The sequence below is a fragment of the Centroberyx gerrardi genome, chromosome 22 (genome assembly GCF_048128805.1).
Source record: "Centroberyx gerrardi isolate f3 chromosome 22, fCenGer3.hap1.cur.20231027, whole genome shotgun sequence".
Classification (NCBI taxonomy): domain Eukaryota; kingdom Metazoa; phylum Chordata; class Actinopteri; order Beryciformes; family Berycidae; genus Centroberyx; species Centroberyx gerrardi.
In genome coordinates, this window is record NC_136018.1 from 15,153,402 (window position 1) to 15,175,461 (window position 22,060).

Sequence of the window (22,060 nt, forward strand, 5' to 3'; positions counted from 1 at the left end):
TCGCACACACACACACACACACGCTTCTTGGATGTGGAGGAGAGTAAGGATTAGTCTCTCTCTACGTTTATCCCTGGGAGAACCTCCTGGCCAACACACAGCTCTTGATGTTCCTGGGCTAGTAGCTCTGGAGGACACACACACACACACACACACACACACACACACACACACACACAAAAACATTCTCCTCTGCACTTTCAGAAGAAATGTATGGTAAAGTTTTTTACAGCGTGGGAGTTGTAGGACATTTGTCTCTATGAGTCAAGGTGCCATGTCTTTCTCCAAGCATGCCACTTAGACACAGCAGGGTCTCTGGGCCAGTGGCTGCGGCTAAATGGTCATGCTGCGGAAGGACAATACTGAAAGTCATATGCTCTGAAAAAAGATGACGGGAACTTTTCTTTTCTTTCCAATTGAAGTGTACTGACTTTATATAAGGCACACCATCATTGCCTGTGGCACCGTGATTGAAAGTGGAGAAAATAAACCCGATAATTTAGCAAGGTTGGTCTTGCTCACTCATTAGAAGAGTGTCAGCTAAATGGCTAAAATATAAAGAGCAAAATGTACTTTTATTGCTAACAAAATGTTTTATAGTCTCTTAAATGTGCTATGTGTAGAGGTGTAGTGTATTTTAACATCAGTAAATCATTATCACATTAGCTGTAATATTGTGGTAATGTCACCATCGTCGAGAACAAGGCAGCCTCTACTGGCTTCTACACTCCATTTTGCATTGTGTGCCACCAGGTTGGATTTCACAGGAAATATGCTGGATTGCATTTATGACACAAGGGGAGATGCTTGATGGTACAGAACAGGAAGCGGGCCTCTGTTTTTCTAGCACAAATGGAACCAAATCTTACAGATTTTCTGGCAATATCTGATGCCAGAAACTTCCAACATGTTTATCCTCTTAAGTAAAGCGAAAGAGAAAAAAAAGTGATGCCTGGGAGGAGGAGGGAGACAAGTAGCAACATCTTTGCAACAGGGAGCAACAGGGTTTATGGGAAATGTGGTCTTGCTTTTGAGAAACACGAGCACTAACAATACCACTGGTATGACATAGAGGCTTACCAATCGTCGTGACCATGGTCTAATTTCTTTATGGTAATATACCAAGGTATCACAATTAATTTGACAATGACATTGATGGTTAAAAATGACAAATGTTGCATCTTTAAGTTTGATTCAATTTCTAATCTGTAACTATTTCATGTTAAGGAACAACAGCACACAGTGAAGTAGCTTGTTTCTGTAATGATATATACAGTATCAACAAGGAAGAAGTATGATAATAAATATTAAATCCATGAGAAACAAAGTCTTTAGAAAAAATACAAATTTTATTGTTTTTTCTCATAGGCCAATTTGTATGCAGCTATATAAAGATATTTAATGAATAAAATGTTTCAAACAGTGGATCTAATGTTTTTTTTCTTTTGATGAAGATATTCACTATTGTGCTGTTGTCAAATTTATCTGTGTGATCTCTGAGGACAAAAACAAGTCAATGTTTCTTTCTGCAGTTATGAATTCATTACCGCTGATAAAACAGAGAATATGCTAATCATATAACCTGTGATAGCATGGGACACAAGTAGTGTGTGTGTGTGTCTGTCTGGAGTGCATGTGTTTGCTGTGTGCGTGCGTGTGACTAGTGTTTGTGCCGATGTGTGTGTGTGTACTGCTGTGCCTGCATTTGTGTGTGTATGCATGTGTACCTGTGTGTGTGTGTGTGTGTGCCTGTGTGAATTTGGGCCCAAGTGTACAGTATGCTTGGGTCTGTGTACCTTTATGCGTGTGTGTGTGTGTGTGTGTGTGTGTGTCTGTGTGTGTGAGAGAGAGAGAGAGAGAGAGAGAGAGAGAGAGAGAGAGAGAGAGAGAGAGAGTGAGAGAGAAAAAGAGAGTCTGACACCAGGTTAGCTAAAACCTACATTTAGGAAGTGCCATATGTTTTCGCAGGGGAAAGCATTAGTGCTGATCTTTAGAATAAGTCAGATGCTTTGAGCTGGTAATTAAAGCTTTCCAAGGCCTCAGCAAAAACTCGCTGTAAATACTGTACAATTTTAACCCATATCTGACCACCCATGTCCACTGAGACTTCTTTAACTTTTTTACTTTGTAAGTTAAGTTGTAGTCCATTAAGTTCCATAGTATAGTGGAGTGGCATTATGTGTCACAGTTCAGTACGTTGCAAAACTGGTATTCAATCCACAAACCGCTGTCAGAGGAGTGGGGAACTGGAATCACACATTTGAAATGGTCGCAACTGGAATGCAGAGAAATATTTTCTGAATTCAAATACGAAAAAAAGTAAATAAATAAATTCCTTCATGTCAAATTACAGACACCAAGTTTATTTTTTTATTTAACCTTCATTTAACCAGATACTCCCATGGAGACTAAGCATCTCTTTTTCAACAGAGACCTGACTGAGAAAGCAGCATCATGACAATCATAAAAGCTGCATACAAACAGCATAAACTATTTCACAGTGGGGTAAAAATCACATTATAAGTGCAAATTCAAGACTCATGCTTCCTGAGTGCTTAAAAGGTAGCAAGTTCATCACTAGACCCGCGGGATCAGGGGCCAAGCTGAAATTGATCCTGGCTAAACAAACTTAATCTAACCTGGCAACACAGACTGAGGGCTTCTGGGGAAAAAAAAACACTGAGAGCCTGGTGACTGACATACTGAGAAGTGGCTGGGGGGATGCTTCCACCAACCAATCTAACATTGCTGTGGTGCTTGGGTTTCCTACATCAAGCATATAACAGGCACTAAAACGTAAAGAACTGACGATGCAGAACTACTAAGACTAACACTCACTCTCTCACAGCAAAGGGAAGATACAACCTAGTTTTTACCACAGCACCACTGATGTTCAAGAGCCAAAGTAAGAGAAAGTGAGACACTTCAGTCTTGAAACTTCAGGACGGTGTGGTTAAATGTGTTGTAGAAATCAAGTCTGTTCTGTATTGAGCAGTATTTAATAGCAGAGGGAAGGAAGAAAGGAGACGCTTCATTATTGTGAAAATCTAAGTTAAACCATAAACATCTCATCATCTAATCACATCTTGGCCTCGATTTTTCACAGACTCTTATTATCGTATTACAGTATGCAGATTCATTTAGATAACATCACACAATATGAGAACTCACTTCTGGGTTCTTGATCCATTAGATTACATGGACTGTTGGCATGCAGTGATGTATGGTGGCATATATAGCTGTATAGCTGCTATATCTTTGTTAGACAACATAATTTGGCTCTTTAAAATAAAGCACGTATTAGAGTATCTATGCATGTATAATACACTATAAGGTTTGCTAACCTTACTATAGCTGATCAACTAGGGAGCCAGAGAGCTGAGATCATGTTCAAATAAACTGATTAATTAGGTATATACATCATCATATGAATACATTGTGGGACACGCAAAACAATAAATCAGAAGCATTACACCACTAGAACACACACATACACACACACACACACACACACACTGGCTGTGATTAGCATTATGAACCAGACTTGGATACCTGAGGACATGTGTTAGATGAAAGTGAGCTCTCTCTGTCTCTCTTTTCCCCTCAGCTTATCTGTCACTTCCTCTGTTTAACAGGCGCCCTGAACTTTTCATGCCTTCTGGTCAAAAGAGGCAAGGTATCTGCTCGCTCTCTCTCTCTCTTCATTTCTCTCTCTCTCTCTCCTCTCTCTTTTTACTCCTTCCTTCCTCTCTCTCTGTTGTATTGTCTCTCTCTTCTCTCGTCTCTCTATTCTCTCTCTGTTCGCTCTCTCCTTCATTAAGGTGTCAGCTCTCATTACAGAAGGCATACAACAGATTTAAAGGGGAAAGTAGATTGGTTTAATGGTTTTATGCAAAGTGGCCTTCCTCGTATTTTTTCTCTCTCTCCATTGGTGTGTGTGTGTGTGTATGTGCGCGTGTTCACACTGGTGAGAGGGACCAGTGCTATAAAGCTGAACCTTCAGCACAAAAAATAATCCTGCTTTGGTTTCTAGAAACATCAAAACACACACACTCTTGCGTAACTGTGTTGATTTCCTCTCTTGAGAACTGCTTGAATTCCACTATTCCATTTTTCTCAAACTGCCACTGCCTTTTTTACTTTAACATTATCAGGGAGTGCACAGAAAAAAACACACTATGTGACTGATAGGAGAGGAGCCAGAAGACACTTTGCATTGGTATGAAGCTCCATCATCGACAAAAGAGAGAGAACCAGTATCTGTAAAGTCTACAAAGTCTAAGCATCGGACCAAGACCTGTCAGATCTGACCAAACCTCTGAGATTACGCCAATAATTAACATAGGCTTACAATGGAAACACAGGCATATGTCATTTAGGTATAATGTACATGCTACGTTCACACAGCGTAAACGGCGCCTGCACCACACTAGCTTTATTTTGTACATGTTCATGCATTTATGTATTAGAGGATATCGCCACATTAATAGTTATCTTCTTCAAAACAACATCTGCACGTGTAAGTGCCTGCCTTGTAAAATAGCCAAACCCGAGGCTCAATAACAGAAGTGTCAAATACACTTGAGAATGGTTCACCAAGTTTGCCAAGACGCTAAGGAAAGTTTCCAAAGCCGAGGCTCTCCATTTGCACGGCCTTTTGTGGGGATGCAGTGTAAAGCGCTGTCCATGGTGCTGAATCTTGTCAGCAGGAATTTACAGACATTTCTAAGGAGATAACTATCAAAGTGGTGATATCCTCAAATGCATGAACGGGTGTCAAGTGTGTAAATCCCAATTCATAGCCTCAGTTCCCCCCCACCACACACACACACACACACACACACACATCCATACGGGAGGACATACAGGAAAAGACCTGCAGCTCTGCCAGCTACATACTGTACTTCTATGTATATACATGTCTCAGGAAGATATATGTTTTTTATTCCGCTCTGTGTCATATGGTTATCTGGTTCTGTTAATGCCTGAGAAAATATTACCTTGTTTTCACCGTGGCTTACTGCTTACTGCCTGGTTTGTAGAAGAATCTGTCTAAGTCTCCTCCACAGACTGGAGGCAGCAATATTAAACGACTTGACACTCCTTATCAACGGCAATGGGTCACAATGGCTACTAGATGCACTTGACAAGCAGCCTTGGCAGTGAATCTACCCATTCTTACTGTCCCAGCCTGAACTGCAGCTGAGGTGCACGTCTGATGTTAAGCTATTAAAGAGAAATAGTGTGACATCCATTCACTGCATTACTGTTAATCCCACCAGTCAATGTCATTAATAAAGACCAAGATAGCTTTCATGACATGAGTCAGGAGGGAACGAAGGAAGGCAAAAATGTAAGAATAAAGGAGGGAGAAAAGGCAGAAAGGAAAGAGGGAGGAAAGCAAAGACGGAAGGTTGGAAGGAAGGAAGCAAGGGAGGAAGAAGAGAGAAGGAAGGAAGGAAGGAAGGAAGGAAGGAAGGAAGAAGAGAGAAGGGAGGTTTGAAGGAAGGGAGAAAGGAAGGTGAAGGAGTTAAAACAAAAAGATTTGAGTGAATGCCAGAAGGGGCAGAGAGAAAAGGAGGGAAAGGAGAGCTGGAAAGGGGAAAATTGGATGGAGTCAGTGTGAAAGTAGGGGAGTTGGAGGAATACGGCTCGTTACTTCACTGATGTGCACTGTCCACTGAACTAGTGGAGACTATGACAGACAGATGGGATGAAGGGAGAATGAGTTATATATATAACGAGAGAGAGAGAGAGAGAGAGAGAAACAGGCAGTAAGAAAGAGAGAAGCATACAGAGGAAAGAAAGAAGGGTACAGAGGGAGGGATTCAGGTGAGAAATGTGAGGCAGAGGGAGGGAGAGAGGTCAGTGAGGAGAATGGTGTATGAGTTTGAAACAGAGAGACAGAGAGAGAGAGAGAGAGAGAGATGTGGGGACAAGGAGGGAAAATGTACAGAAAAGACAGATGAAAGCCGGTGTAGCCTTTTTTTCCACGTCTTTTTAGAAAAACAAACTAATGTGTAAACCCAATTCCCGGGGCTTTTCCCTGCTGCAACGCTGCGTAGCTACAGAGTGTGTGTGTGTGTATGTGTGTGTGTGCCACTGTGACCATGCAGGAATAATAGCTTGAAATAGGCCACATTAACCTGCAGTCCTCTGGGGCGCTGGCCTGGTTTAATCCAGGAATGAGAAGCAACGCGCATCGCTGCCTACACACATGTATGTACACACACACACAACAGCGTCATACTGTGTATGCATGTGTGTGTGTGTATGTGTGTTTATAGGGTGCTGGCTAAGAATAACAGAAGGAGGGAGAGAGAGAGAGAGAGAGAGAGGTGGCCAAACACAGACACACACAAACACACACACACACACACACACACACACAGCCATACAAGTGGAGCAGATGCTTACTGTTATATACTAGCTATTTCTTTTTCAGTTGTATTTAGATGCCTTGGCATTACTGTTCATCTAACATTCATGCCAATAAAGCAAATTGAATTGAACTGAAAGATAAAGACAGAAAGCAGAGAGTGATGGATAGTGAAGAGACAGGGAGAGCTAACCAGACTCAGATGAGGCTGTCCTAACCTGGACCTCACTGAGCAGTTTTCCCCATACCGCCTGTCTGCTCTGCTTGCCTCTTGTTCATGGCCTGTTGTTCTGTCCCTCACTATCTCTCTCTCTCTCTCTCTCTCTCTCTCTCTCTACCTGTCTCTCTGTCTGCCGGCCTATGTCTTTGCCTGTGTAGCTGTCTCAAATTGCGTCAGCAAATAACCACCATGAAAACCAGTACATGTACAATTGTAGTCCTTTAAATTACTTTTGTTGTATGATGCCTCAACACCTCTGCCAAGCTAAGCATCCAGTGCTGGCCTGTGTCCACTGTGAAAGATGTGAATTTCATTTGAATTTCAGCTGCAATGTCCTTGAGCCTGACACTGTTTACCATATCTAGACCAAGCGACTATAACTACACAACGCTAGCAGCTCCTGGAGTGAAATACCCACCACAAACGTTCCCCTCTTTCCACCAAAGGAATGACTTATAGTGTTAATTACATTGATCCATGCCAGCTTAATGAACCAATAATGTGAGCCTGCCATTGCCAAGAAAAGGCACTATGACATAATTAATGACTTACCGCTCCCCATGTCAGCACAGTCCTTATCAGTTCATTATGTGCTATCACTCTGCGCATTATGAATCCTTATTAGACAACCCCCTACTCACTGCACAGGCTACTCACATGACTTTTAATACATGCTGTGCTCAGGCCAAGCCCAAACTCAATGGCCCAATAATTGCAAGGATCGACCAGGTAAACAGTCTTGGCCGTCTTTGGCTACAGAGGTTATGGGGGAATAAAATTCAAGAACGTGTAGTGTGTTGGTTATACCGCTCTATTTACATGGGCCGAGTGCAGTTGGGGTAGAATTGTGTATGGGGTGATAAAAGCTCATATTGATACACTCTGACAGAAGATTTAGCTAAAAAAGCATGTGAAACAATCTATTAATAAAATACTGTATCTTATGAGGAGCGCATTGTAAACATCAAGCGTTGCAATTAAATGTACACGGTCTAATCCTCAGTCTATTGATTTTTGGAGATGTAGTGAGAATTTCCTTTGTGAGTTTTCTTCTACCCATCTATTGAAACTACAAATAGAAGGCACAGTAAATTAACAGGATCCTCTCTGTACACTTCTGAAGCCCAGTTATTTAATTAATTCCTGCTCGCAAAGACAATCCAATCATTGTATGCATTGTACAGAATTTCGCCGTCAGTAATCAAAGCAATATCCCACTAGGCTAACAGCAAATGCAATGACCCCCGGCTCTGAAATGTGCTTCAAAAGCTACGCTCTGTGCTTTAAGGCAATTCTCCCTCCTTTCAAGTAAGTCAACTTGCCAACTGATCGACTCAAACGCTCATCTAGAGTGGCATATTTACCCCTATGATTTTGACCCAAATGCTAATGATAGCTATTAAGGCTAGGCTGGTTAATGACATCGAGGGAGCTGTGAACGTGGCGTGACCGACTTGGGTGTTTTCATGTGGGTATGATATGGTAATGGGATTAACGTGGCGTACCTAAACCCACATCGAGATAAGCTCAATGAGGCCCTATTAAAAACACATTGCTGGCAACAATAGAGTGGAGGAGAGTGCGGGTGAGAGTGCGGGTGAGAGTGTGCGTGCGTGTGTGTGTGAGTGTGAGAGTGTGAGTGTAAAGTAAAATGTGACCCAATGCACACCATTCCCAACTGGGAAAAAAAGGTGAAATGTGTATTCTTAAACAAAAGAGGGGAGGTGATGGGCTTCTCTATGCGCCAAATTTCTGTCATGAAAGCATTCAACTGTGTCTCTTACCAGTTTGTAAGGGCCAGTGCCCCCTTGCTTGTTGCTGTTTAAGTTAAAGTTTAAAACTTCAGTGAAAAAATAAAAAAGGACAAATGCACTGAATTTTGTGAATGTAAAATACATTGCAGAACGACAAAAAACAAGCACACAGCATAAAATTGCAGGCATAAAAATGCCCAAATTATATTGTGACTGATCACACAAATGTAGTGAGGGCCTTACCAGTGTTGTTGCGATAGGGGCCCGTGTCCGGCCCCTGGCCCTGGCTCAGGCTCCTCATGGGGCCCTTGTTGTGGTAGACACGTTCCTCATAGATGGGATCTATGTGGTGCTCCGGGGAGCCCAGGGGCCGAAGGGGCTCCTGACTGTGCTGGCTGCTGTAGGAGCCACGAGAGCCTGATGGAGAGAAAGAGAGAGAGAGGGGATGTAGAGAGGATGGGGGCAATGAAGATGGAGGAGGGAGGAGAAAATGAGGGAAGGGAGAAAGAGAGCGGAGGTGGAGGAGGTAAGGATGGAAGGGAGGGAGTAGGGGAGGTGGGAGGCGAGGAAGGAAAAGGGGAGGTGGAAAGGAAGTGAAGAGAGATTGGATGAAGGGATTTTGAGGAGGGAAAAAGGAAAGGTGGGTTAGGGTTATGGGGAAGGAAGAAGAACAGGAGAGGAATGGGAAGGAGGAGGTAAAGAAGGGGGAGGAGGGAGAGGGCGAAGCAAGAGAGATGGAGAAGAAGTGAAAGGAGGAGAGGATAGGGATGATATAGGGACAGTTGAATGCGGGGGCAGAGGGATGGGCAAATTATGATGGGAACAGACAGGAGAGAAAAAGATGGGGTGAGGAGAGGTTGGGCAAAAGAAGGTAACAGTGCGGATGAGGTGAAAAAAGAAGAGAAGGAGAGGAAAACAGCAGTCAGTCGGCAAAAGTATCACTCTTCTGTTTTTAGACCCAGCTAATCACGGCAACGCTCAGCGAGTCAGGCAGCTTTTCACAATATTAGGATTCAGGAGGCGAACACAGATACAGCAACTATTTGATATGGAAATCACTACCAATTCAGCTGCGTTTCACGATACACAGCAAGTCTATTGTTCCTGACCGCTACATTTGTATTGGATGTTTTTTTATTTGCTGATAGAGAGGGTGACAGAGAGCCAAGTGACAGACAGCACACCGTTTATATGGTGGACAGAGAAAGGGGAGTGTGAGGGTAAATACAGCGATAGACACACGCAATAACAGAAATAGAGAAAGAAGGGGAAAAAAAAGATAATGCAAGAAGGATGAGGGGTAGAAAGTGAAAGAGAGACAAGCATAGAGAGACAGATAAAGAGATAGAAATAGAGATTGAGAGAAAGAGGAGAGAGAGAGTGAGCGGGAGAGATCGACAGAGAGAGAGTGACCAAGAGAAAGAGAGAGGGAGAGAGACAGCGAGAGAGAGAGCGAGAGAGAAAGAGAGAGAGAGCGAGAGAGAGAGAGAGAGAGAGCTACTGTGCCTCTGTATTTCATTTTTTAATCTCCATGGAACACATTGCTGGTCGTCAGCTATAAAATAATGAAATGCAGAGTCCCCCCCCCCCCCACCCCCCTGCTTTGGCAGGAATCCCACAGACACGGGGCAAGGAAGACGTTGACAGCAGGCATTTGTTCATTACACAGCAGAACAAATGTAAGGCAGGGGCCTCCCCCTGAAAAGAGAGACAGAGAAAGAAAGAGAGGAGAGAGAAGAGAAAGAGGAGCCGGAGAGAATGTGAAGAGGGGTAGGCAGGGCTAAGGCGGCGGGGAAGAAGATAAAGCAACAAAGGGCACACGCACACGCATATACGCACAAATGCAAAAACTTCAAAAAGCTACTGTAGGTATGAGTGACTGAGAGAAAGAGAGAGATGGGACAGTGGAGCTAATGTCGTATCACATCGCATTAGTCGTTGGTCGATGGCAAGAGTATCGCGTGCCAAGGTCTTTCCAGCAGCTGAGGGGTGAGCACAGTGTTGCGAGACTCTGACACAAGCCTCGGTGTGTATCCAACACCAACTTACACACGATTTAAAGCCCTCACCCCTTCGAATCACTGCAAAATCACTGCAGGCGTTCTGCTTACTCGGTTGGCTAACGCGCATACAGTATCATGAACCCGCAATGTCATGGGTTCAAAACCAGCTTAGGACCTTTATCGCATGTCATCCCCCGCTCTTTATTGTCTGCCTCGCTACTGTAAACAATATATAAGCAATATTCAACCAGAAACGCAGACATTTTGTGTCTGCATAACAAAGCAGGACATTGTTGTTAACCCAAACCTCCTTTAGCGAGGCAAAGTCTAGAGGTGGAAAGGCGCGAGCAGCCTGAGGCGTGAGTAGACTCCGCTGAGCCTGCCTGCACATCCTGCGCGCTGGCAAACGATAAAGCATTGGTTCGCCTCATTATGCCTGTCTTGAGCGCGACCGTGGTAAAGAGGCTACTGCGTGTCACGGCACCATGTCCTCCTTTCAGCAGCCTGGTAACGGACTGGCCTGTTTACCTTGCCTTCCCTTTGAAAAGGTAGGCTGCCTCCCTTCACACTCTACCGGCCTGCAGTTACCAGATAGACAAACAGAACGCGAGACAGAGATAGAGGGAGAAAGAAAGAAAGAGATGGAGGGAGAGAGAGCTCTACGCCATGCCGTTAAAGCACCCATTGAACTGAACTGAGGTGAATTTAGAGATAGGAAGAAAGAGCATGAAACAGAAAGATATACTGTAGATAAAGTGAAAGAGAGAGATACATATACAGCGAGAGAGAGAGAGAGAGAGAGAGAGAGAGAGATGGTCAGAATATGCATGAACGAGTGCTAATTAGAGTTATGGACACACCCGTTCGCGGCATGACTCATCCCGGCTCCCTCTCTTCCTCGCATCCCTCCCTTTCGTCTTTGAAGTCTTGGGGAGTCGGCTTTATTTATTTATTCATTTATTTTTTGACTCACAGAGGCCCACTCGTTGAAGCACTGACCTCTTTCTTTCAAAGGGAGAGGGAACTTTAAGTAAAAAGGATAGAATGATGCAGAGGGAAAGAGAGAGAAAGAGATGCCCTCCCATGATGTTCCGTTCAGTGGGAAATAAAAAAGAAAGGGAAGACATAAAAAGTAGGGAAAACAGAAAGGAAAAAGAAAAACAAAATGCAAAAACCAACTCTGGTCCCCTGTTGCCTCAGTACTGTTTGTGTGCTAAAAAGGAAGCAAGCTAAACATCACTGACACCTAAAAGAAAAGATAACATCAGAATAAAAACACCCTCAACGGCCAATTACATCCTTTGCTTTTTTTCAAGTAGTGATTTACCTAATTCCACTAGGAAGCTATTTGAGTTTGTTATCTACCAAGTTTACACTCAGTGTCAAAGACAGTTGCATACTTCCAACACACATTTCTGGGCCAGAGAAATCAAAATTACCCATCATGTAGTGGCCATAGAGGACCATGTAGTTACGGATCATACTGAATTTCCCCAAGGGGATTAATGAAGTGCTATCTTATCTTATCTTATACTGTGCCAGTGGCTCAGCTGTCAACAACCAGTCAGCGATCATTGTCAGCAATCAATGTCAATGATCAATGTCAAGACTCCATATCATTGCCTGAAAACTTTATATCTTTCTTTCATGAAAGATCTAACTTCATGAAATCCTTGGAGGTCCAGTAGCAAGAAGATGCTGCCTTGGCTAGTAAGATGGCCCGTATCACTCAAGCTCCTCATGCGGAAAGCACACAGAGTGGATTTATTTTTTTTAAGGTGATTTCTGCCACACAGCTAAACTCCAGTGTAGAGTAGTTGCTGTAGAGCTGTTAAGCACCTCTCCAAACAGGCTATTCACGATGAACTCAACATGTCACTGCAGCAGCTCAGTGTAAATCTAGAATGGCTTTACTGTGCTTCCAGTAGGATGCCACCCACTGGGACCAGTGGCAGTAAGCAGACCTAGGACAAATAATATTTGTAAGTAATTCTTAGTGGGTGGGATTTTGTCAATACAGTCAGTACCACTTTAGACAAAGTTAGACAGTCACAGGAAAGTATTTGAGAGTAAATTTCTTACTTTTCTTTGAATTATCCCGATGCAATCAACAACACCCATTTGGTACTCCGAGCAGATGAAAGCAAATTCTGAACATCGTTTGCAAATACTATTTGACCTGGGTCTGCTAATTATAGCGACAGAGTCGGAGAGCTCTTTCCCATCGGGACTCATTCCCACTCGCTCCGTTCCTCCTCTCTCTTCTTCATTTAAAGTCTTCAGGAGAGATGAAACCCCAGGCATTGTTTTAAGATCACAGTCATGCCTTCAGGTTAAAGCATTGAAGGTCAAGCTCTTTATCAATATAGCTCCAAGTTTAGTGAAGAAGAGCAATCAATTAAACTTGCTCCTGAGCTTCAAAACACTGCCACTCATTTCAATCAAAAGCTTGTCAAATATTTCACTTGCATAAACGAATAAACGCGCATATTTTCAAATAGGGTTTGAATTTGGATCATCCCATTTTAATGGGTTTCATGGGTCCAAGGATCACTAACCCTAACCCTACCTATAAATGACGATTTAAAAACATTTATCTCCATATAAACAGTAGTGAGGCTACATCTTAGGGTTGGGGTTCGAAAGGATTTTATCAAATCAGAATCCAGTATCTATAATATGCTTATTGAATTTGAATCCTTTCAAATCCCTTATCAAACCCTTTTACAAGAAAGGACAAATAAAAAAAAATGGCACTTGTTAACTTTTATGAGATGCTGCATTGATAAGTGCTTACTCATCGCACTTGTGCACCTGCCTCAAATATGCCACAAATATTACATTTCACCATATTCTCATTTAATTTTGAGAAGTGTGCCCACGTTTTCATACGCTTGTGTCAATCCACTATGTTGACAATCACACTGGGAAGTGACGACTAGGGACGAAAGCATATGACATCATCGGGGGGGTCAGCGGATTCGATAAGATGATTCATTCTACTTGAGGATCAACAAATCCGGGTATTTTGCAAACTTGGAGCCAGGTAACAGAACCCAATCCTAGTACATCTCATGATCTCAAGCACAAGCCTTGCATTTGAGTCACACCAAACTTAAGAGGAGGGCTATCAAAGTATTTTTAGCCTGAAAAGCAACTGTACTACTGGCTTGAGAACTTCAGGTCCTTGAAACAGTACATCTACTTAATTGAAACAGGTACAAACAGCCAACCCCAAATACAATTTTACACTATACTACAATGAACCTGAAACAGGAACCACGACATCTTCATTTTCACTACAAGGCAGTCTGACATTCAGCCAACTCAATTTTGTACAGTGAAGAGTTCCTAAGAAAGCCAAAGACCAGTCAAGGACAACAGTAAGAGGAAATAAAACGCTTTGTTAGTCTGAATGATGCCTGTAATGCAAGTCCGGTACCACTCTGAGACTTTCAACTCCCACATACAGCAAATCAATTTCATTCACAAAGACACAAGCTAGTTAACGCAGATATCATCCAGAATCAGAATCATTTTAATCTCCAAATACATTTAAAAGCGGGGGTGGCCTGGTGGTTAGAGTCACCAATTAAACTCCTGCAACAGCTAGTGCATTCATCCCTGTCACAATGTCTTTGAGCAAGACAATTAAGCCCTATTTGATAAAGGGCAGACACAAATGTGCTCTGACCCCTCTGGTGAAATGTATACAAGGATCCGTGTGTAAGAGCAATATACTGAGAAACCAGCTCCTCATTACACTGTGTAATAAGGCTGCTAAAAATAATTGGTGTGTACACTCCACTCCATTCCAATAAGATGAGCTGTGTACTGGAAAGCTGTTCGAGCTAACAGCATTCACCACATACACAACACAAGTGTTACAAGACACCATAGATCACCTGAGGTACCGACCGCAGCACATTGTCGATCTCATTGGAAGACGGTCCCTCATTCAGTGGACTCGACTGGAGCACTTGACATTTCTTAGAATGGCAGTGAGATGCATGGAAATAGAAAGCGGGGGCCCATATGACACAAATGCTCCATCCACACAACAAGATGCCGGATCAAGGTGAAGGACCTCTTCAGCACCACACACACAATAGTGACTTGGTAAGTACAGCAATGCTGAAGGACAAGGTTTCAGAGAAGCACATTCACAAACACTCAAGTTTCACATATGATGTTGTGATAGATTATGTTGCTGTGGAATACTTGTCATGACCAATGCCTCCCTTTTCTCCACACTGTGAGAAATCAATATGAGAGACTAAGAGACTAAGAGGGTAAAGGACTCTAGATTCTTGTGGTGGCTATCAAGAGGGTGATACATGTGTGCACACACTCGCGCAAGTGTGTGTGTATGTGTGTGTGTGTGTGTGTCCTCTTACCTGCCAGACTGCCAGGCCTCTGCAGTGTAGCGGTAGCGTAGAGCTCGTGGGAGATCTTGTACTGGTCGGAGGCGTGGTGAGCTGCCAGCCGTTTGGGAGAGAGAGTGGCATAGCTCCCTATGCCCGAACTCATCTGCAAAGAAGAGCGGTTTTGTGTTGTTGCATATTGTAGATAAACATGGGTAACCCAGGGCATGTGCAGGATACAAAGTCTTGATACCAGTCTCTATGTCTGTTAGAATTACAACATTATTTTTTACCATTTTACTGTCTGTTGGCAGCTAAATATGTAAAAGTCTCAAAATGTGTGCTTTGGATGGCAGTCTACCAGAGTAGGGCTGATTATCAAATCCAAGAACGCCAAGTCGATACTTGTGTCCTTGTAGAGAAAGTTCTTCACCAAGTTGTCTTGGGGAGAATGATCTTCTCATAGTAAGCACAGAGAAGCTTCCTTACAGTTTGAGATGGACTGTGTGCTTCACATCGCAGGTGTGATTAATTAAGACACAGCTGTTCATTTTTCCAGGTGTTAACCGGCTCTGGGCCTCGTTTCCCAAAAGCATCTTAAGGCTGAGATGATCGAAGTATGCATCTTACGAAGCATCTTAACTTAAGACGCTCTTAAAAGTGATCGCAGATTACGACTGCCTCTGACTGGTCCTAGAAAGCTAAGTGCGTATTGAGAAGGAAAAAAAAACACTCCAACGTCTCACCTGCAGGACTCACTGCAACTTTTTAACTTGAGGGTTTAAGGTTTATTAGGCTGTTTTTATATTATTTACTGTTATCTAATTTATTTAAATCTTATATACTTTATTTCTTTATTAGGCCTATATTTTTCTCACTAATGATCTCTGTATAAAATAGATGGGTGTGGTGAAATAGAGTGATGTGCTCCAGCAGAGGGGAACACTGAGTTATGATATATATAAAAAAAAAATGTTTTTTTAAATCTTTTGGAGAAGGGACAGGGAGGGAAAAATTATTTTCAAAAGAATGTTCAATAACTTGTTGACGTGCAGTGAAACCAGTTATGTAGGCTACTGTGCATCTGTTGTGGTTCCATCGCCCGGACAACAATGTTGTGCTAACGCCTGCATAGTGCGCCATTAATATTGACAGCTGTCTTGATCAGCGAGCAAAAGTTATGATATGAATCATCACTCCTAAATCTGAGGCTAGCTATTAATTTTTGCTCAAGGGCAAGTATCTTGAGCAACAGAAAAGACAAAAACATCCATTAACATTAAACCCAAGAACATGCTGTATGCCTGTTGCATTAAATGAGATAACAGTTGGCTGTGAGCTTTCTACAGGCAATTTAAATAAAGTCTCTGGGGATTCTAGGCATATATATTGTTGTTAATTGTTTATAATTGTTTCTGTTGTTCTTTTGTTTTGGAGTCGTGCTTCGGCGGTTAGATATTACGTAAAACACGTCATGGCGGACACAAGAAGGCACAAGAATGCATATTGATAATCAGCCTAGGACGGCCTCGCTGTGTGTGTATCCAAATGAGAAATTTTAGGGAGAAGTGATCCAAGGCACTCTAACATAAGTTAAAAAGCCTTTCTTCTATTTGGTTATTCATTATGAAAAGTTGAAAACGTGTTCCAGCCCCATGATCTTCATCAGGGTGAGGAGGCACACAAACCTGATGAAGGCCATGGGGTTGAAATGCATCGGGCACGGTTTTTAACTTTTCATAATGAATAACTACATAGAATCAACTATGAGACCCCTTTATTCCACAGAGCACCCAACCCCACTAAGTTTTAGGGACCTGGGCTCATGAAAGCATATTGGCACTATGTTGTGGGGATCCAACAGAAGTGCCTTGTGACTCATCCTGGGTCCCAACCTGTCTTGTATAATTCAAGTATGGCACTAAAACTGCCAGGGTTAGGGATGTCATTCACGCTGAGGCCGCCCATGCTAAAAATGTATGCCATCATGGTATGATAAGGCACTTTGGATAAAAGTATCCACCAAATTTACTTCAGAAACCAGGGAGTAGACATATCATTAAAACTAGATATCTGATATAGCACAGGCATATTACAGAAATAGAAGATATGTCATATGGAAAAGAGGAGGGCCAGTAGTTGTCCAGTTTCTAATATACACTATACAATCGAGACCTTCAACCTTCACAGAACCATATGGTCTAATTTTTTAATAATCATTAAAATTTCATTCAATCTAAGTAGCCAACACACTTGCAATTGTATAAATCAATCCAAGTCATTTGGAATGTGTGAAAAGTCAAACACCTGAAAGTACACAACCTCTACTTTCTCTACATATACACAACACTCCAAATTACCATGTTCAGATTATGAAATTTAAAATAATCACTCCATCTAAAGGTTTCAGTTATCAAAAACAGATATTTTTGACAAATGAAGCCTTCATCTTTTGGAGTGTGAATATTATGCATCGGTCAGAAAGACAAAAACTCCATAATGTATGCAAAACAAATCCTCTAACTCATTAGCCATTTGAAGACCTAAAACTGCCTTGTATAGATCTGACTCAATACGTAATGCTCTGGAGCTGTGCTACACCATTCTGTCTCGAATACAAATCTGACAAAGTGGAGAAGAATATAATCTTCCCTCCAACACCCAGCCACTTCTGTCCGATCAATAGTATAACTCCTACTGAGTATTGTACAACTGTCAATAACAACCCTGTTCAACAAATATCTACACTGGCTATTGGCACAGTAAATACTGTACTTTGAAATATAATCCTTGTACTATTATGCTGATTATCCACGATGTGCTAGCCCCTGCCTGATGACTTTATCAATAAGGAATCTACTGTTTGTTAAATATTATTTCCTCTCTTATGATATCAAACAATGTAATGTAAGCTTACATAAAACCATATGATGGGCGTACCCGTCTCTTTAAGTGTGTTGTGTGTGGGCGAGTTCATTAATGTTTGCTCTAAACAAACAATCTGACACTGAAATAATTATCAAAACTATATATACAGTAAAATATTCTGAAGAGACCACAGGTGGCCGCAGGAGAAAAAAAAAAGCACGCTTTTGACGAGGTGTAATAAATAGAGACAGGTAAATAGCTCAGGGAAGTCAGGGGAGTTATCAAGGCCCTGTCTATTGACAACGCCTGTGATGCAAGGGGTTATTGTAACTAAGAAACAATCGACAAGGATAATCAGAGCTAATGGGCTATACCATTGTCAATATGCATATTGAAGGGATGCTGTAGACTTTATACACTTAGAGCAATAGACTTTATAATAACACCACTTCTAACAGAAGTTGCTGGTGCAGTTGCACTGGCTCTTTATACTAACTTATTACATGCTCACATTTTATATGTATTTGCATTTGTATATGCACCTTTTTATGCAATTCAAGCACGTTTTATATATTGCGCACACATAATAGCATGTTGTTCGCATTTAATACTTTAACACAAAATACATTTTTTCTCTACAGGACATCCACTCCGTAAGGCTCTGTAATATTTTGTACCTGGTGAAGTGGTGATGATGATGCGCTGGCTCCTCCCCCTGCTGCAGTAGAGTTGGGTGGAGATGCCACCCTCAGGGGAGACCCGCCCCCTCCTGCTGTTGTCACAGCAACTGTGGTGCTGGAAAAGCAAAAGGCAAAGTAACATAAAATGTACCCACTTAAACAGTTCAGGGGCGCATGGTGCTGACTGAGTAAATAATGATGGAACGTTATGACTATAAAATAATGACCTCAAACCATATCCATTTCAAAAACACCAAAAACTGAGTCAAAAACACCAAGTTGTTATGTACACAGTGAATGAAAGCACAGAGGACAACGATTGCCAAAGACAAAAAAAGTCTATTCTATTATATTCTATTCTATTCTAACATCTCATTATTATTCATTCAGTGGGTAATTAGTTCAGATTTGAAAAAGGGGTTGGTGGCAAGTTTTCCCTCAATATTTCTATAAAGCCTATGGTTAATAAGACTGATGGGTTAAACAGTGATTTGTGCTGATGCCATTCCCTTTATCCATCTTCAAACCACATCCAGACTTTGACACATCTGTATCAATAGCATTATATCAATGTCACTGTGGCTTTCTACCTGTACGACTTGGCCAGTCGGTTAGCAGGGGACTGTTTGCTGGGCGAGGAGGAGGAGGAGGAAGGCAGGCGCTGAGTGGTGGCGTAGCCTGGCGTGTCGGAGGCTGATCCCAGGCGCTGGAGCTTACTGGGGGAGCCGGACCCCGAGCCGCCTCCTCCTGCGGACAGAGGGGAACTGACACGCTGGGCGGGCAAGGTGGAGCTGGAGTAGTAGATACCTAGAGCAAAAAGAAGAGGTAAGAAAACAAAGAAAAGAAGGGGGGTGGGAAAAAGAAAGTGTTAAAGTGGGAAATGGAGAGGCTGACGTCAAACAGGTGATACCTGAAGGATACAATGAAAAATAGAGGTGAAATAACAAGGCAAAGTATTACTAGCTGAGCCTGATTTGTAATACACACAAGATACACACAGGCCATCTGGGAACTAACGCCTGCCAGTGTGTTGACAGCAAAATATGGAAAAGTCAACATGGCTAAGATCATGACAGGCTGACAAAAGTGCAAAATAGATATTAAGATTTGGCTCAACAATGAAGTAAAACAAATGATTCGGATGGGTGTTGGCCCTGCTAGCATATTTTTCCTGCTTAGCCTGGCCTCTCTGGGTGTATCTATAGTTGATACTGTAGTGAACCGGTGGGAGAGAGATGGTGTTACTGAGTCAGATCTGGAGATGGAGGAGTCGATAAATTGGACCAAAACAATTACACTGACCGCATCACAAACTGGCCTCATTTATGTAAGTTTTCTATTATTTCACATGTATAGTTTTATTTTATTTCTTAAAGTAAAGTATTTGCTGTAAGAGAAGTTTTGAGTGTGTTGGCGAGAAGGTGTCTTGTCAATAAAAAAGAAGACCTTGTTTATAAAACCAAACTAGCTGGGGGAAAAAAAATTATATATATATGATGGAGAAATGCAAACAGATTTTGTTCTGGATTTTGTTCTGGCTGCAGCCTGACCTTTCCTTTGCACTGGCAGAGAGTGTGAAAACAAAGTTAAATGACGGAAAGAGAAAAGTCTTGCTGTCTGAAACTATCCTGGGCCCCAAACCCAGGAGGCTCCAAAGAAGGGAGGCAAGAGACAACAGGGATTATCAAGCAGTAATTATTGGCCAAAGTTTGTCCTGGGCTGTGAGAACACTTAAAGCATCACAGCTCTGTTCCATTCCACATCCAACCAACATGTGAAAACACCATACCTGTGCAGAGCTTAGTTAAACCTGACCTACAGCCTCACGCAGGCATTGAAAATGGTCCTGCAGTAGCAAGGTTTTTATTCCAATTCTCATACCTGTCTGTCAGTGTCGCCCAACGTCATCTCTGTGTATCTACAGTGTTTTATGCTATGTCACCCTAATGCATCATAAAGAAAATACATCTCCATGGAGGGAGACAGAGGAGAGTAAGAAGAGAAAGAGCAGGAGGAGGAAGAGGTGAGCCCTTACCTGACCCTGCCCCACTTTGCTGCTGTTGCTGCTGGGCCACACGACTAGATGTCACCTGAGGAGAGGAGAGGAGGGAAAATAGAGTAGAAAGTGGGGTGGGAAGGGAGCCATGGGAAGGAAGGAGGGATGGATGGAGGGAATGATTGGTGAGAGAGAGAGAGAGGGAAGAAAGACAGAAGGTTGGGAGGAAGGGGGGGAGGGGGGAGACAGAGTTGAGAAAAAAGAGGGAAGAAGAGAGCATAAAAAAACTGGTGACCATAGATCTAGTGTGCACAATGAGTTCAGAGACTTTGAGGAGCCCCAAATGAACCCAGAGCAGCTAGTAATGAAATCCCCAGAGAAAACACAGGGGTGGTTCAAACAGACTCGCAGAAGAAGAACCTGAACTCATAGGAGTTCAGTCGGCTGAAATCACTACTCATAATGACTTGTTGGGGAGGTTGGAAAAAGTAGAGAAAAGGGTCTAAACAGTCTAGAGCACATTAATATCTTGGTCATCCGTCCTCAAGTAAACTCCAACATTTATGAATAATTCAAAAGGATATGTTATTAAAATCAGACAAAAGTGTTGGGACAATGCCCTAAAGTCAGCTTTGCTGTTAACACAGTGTGATATGTACTTTATACTGTAAAATAATGTGAGGCAAAAGATTAGATGATCAAATTGAACTCGGCAGTCTTTATTGGTCTCCATTTTGAGCCACATTTAAAAGATGACAGCTGTAAGAAATCAAAATTTTAGCTCTTCAACTGTCCCACTACCGAGGTTTTCGACTGCATTGCACTGAATTCCTTACAGACGAAAACATAGTACCCTTACAACTGAATGACTGACACTGAATGACTTTCTTAATCACCATTCAGAGCCTTTGTGTCAGTGTGTGACACAAAGTGAGAGTGGGAAATGGCTTCTTACCACACATCAGATGCTGCTCTATCCTAATATATTCTACCCAGTCCTCAGAGACTGTAAGGGAGCATATGTCTTTGCTCCACAGAGCCTCATATAGCCGTATGGTGATGGCAAGCGCTGTAAAGGTGATTCAAATACATTATCCCCACCCTAACATGGCCGCATGACGCTGTACGAGGCCACATTATGCAAACACACACAGTCGCTCTGTGACCTTGGAGCACACTCACCACTGTACTGTATGTAGTCACACACAGACCATCCAAGTACTTGCAATGCTACCTGTTTCTTAGCATTACAAAGTTATTAATTCTCACCATTTTACACACAGCTACTATCAGGACAGGCTAACAACAATGCAAATATATGTTTAGATTTGGTTCACTGATGAGATAAAAAAAATATGTGGTTTGGATGTCAATCTATACATTAAGTTTGTACCCTGCGACATATCTTTGAGCAATCTTTTAATGAGGCAGGCCAATAGGATAACCTCTGATTCTTCTCAGGTACTTTATCCTGAGTACTAGCTAATGAAATCTGGAAAAAGGTATTGGGCCTCTGTCTATTAAACTTATCAACAGGTAATTGGAGGTGCCTGATCTGCCCACTTGGCAGCCCTCTCAGATAGGCTGAGATGAGGTCAGTGATAAGACACACAGACAGACAGCTTGAAGTGCGACATGTCTATGCTTGTGTCTGATATATATTTTAGGTGCTTTCTTTTATGTTTTGTGATTTTTTACGTGATTTCTTTGTTATGTTAAGGTATGAATTGTGATATGTCTTTTACCGTGCAGCAGTGTCTCTCTCATCAAGACAAATTTCTCCCAAGTAAACCTTA

At 42.3% G+C, this 22,060-nt stretch overlaps 1 protein-coding gene across 1 annotated transcript in view; it reads right to left on the reverse strand.

Annotated features, from left to right (window-relative positions):
* The window catches only part of ctnnd2a (catenin (cadherin-associated protein), delta 2a), a 248,375-nt gene that overhangs the window by 129,305 nt on the left and 97,010 nt on the right, over nt 1-22,060 (reverse strand). The window contains exons 6-11 of the mRNA XM_078291542.1: nt 20,304-20,358; nt 18,859-19,075; nt 18,266-18,383; nt 14,754-14,886; nt 14,106-14,108; nt 8,597-8,770 (exon numbers count right to left, since the gene is read on the reverse strand). Of these exons, the coding sequence (XP_078147668.1) occupies nt 8,597-8,770; nt 14,106-14,108; nt 14,754-14,886; nt 18,266-18,383; nt 18,859-19,075; nt 20,304-20,358 (700 nt within the window). The remainder of the gene's footprint in view (nt 1-8,596; nt 8,771-14,105; nt 14,109-14,753; nt 14,887-18,265; nt 18,384-18,858; nt 19,076-20,303; nt 20,359-22,060) is intronic.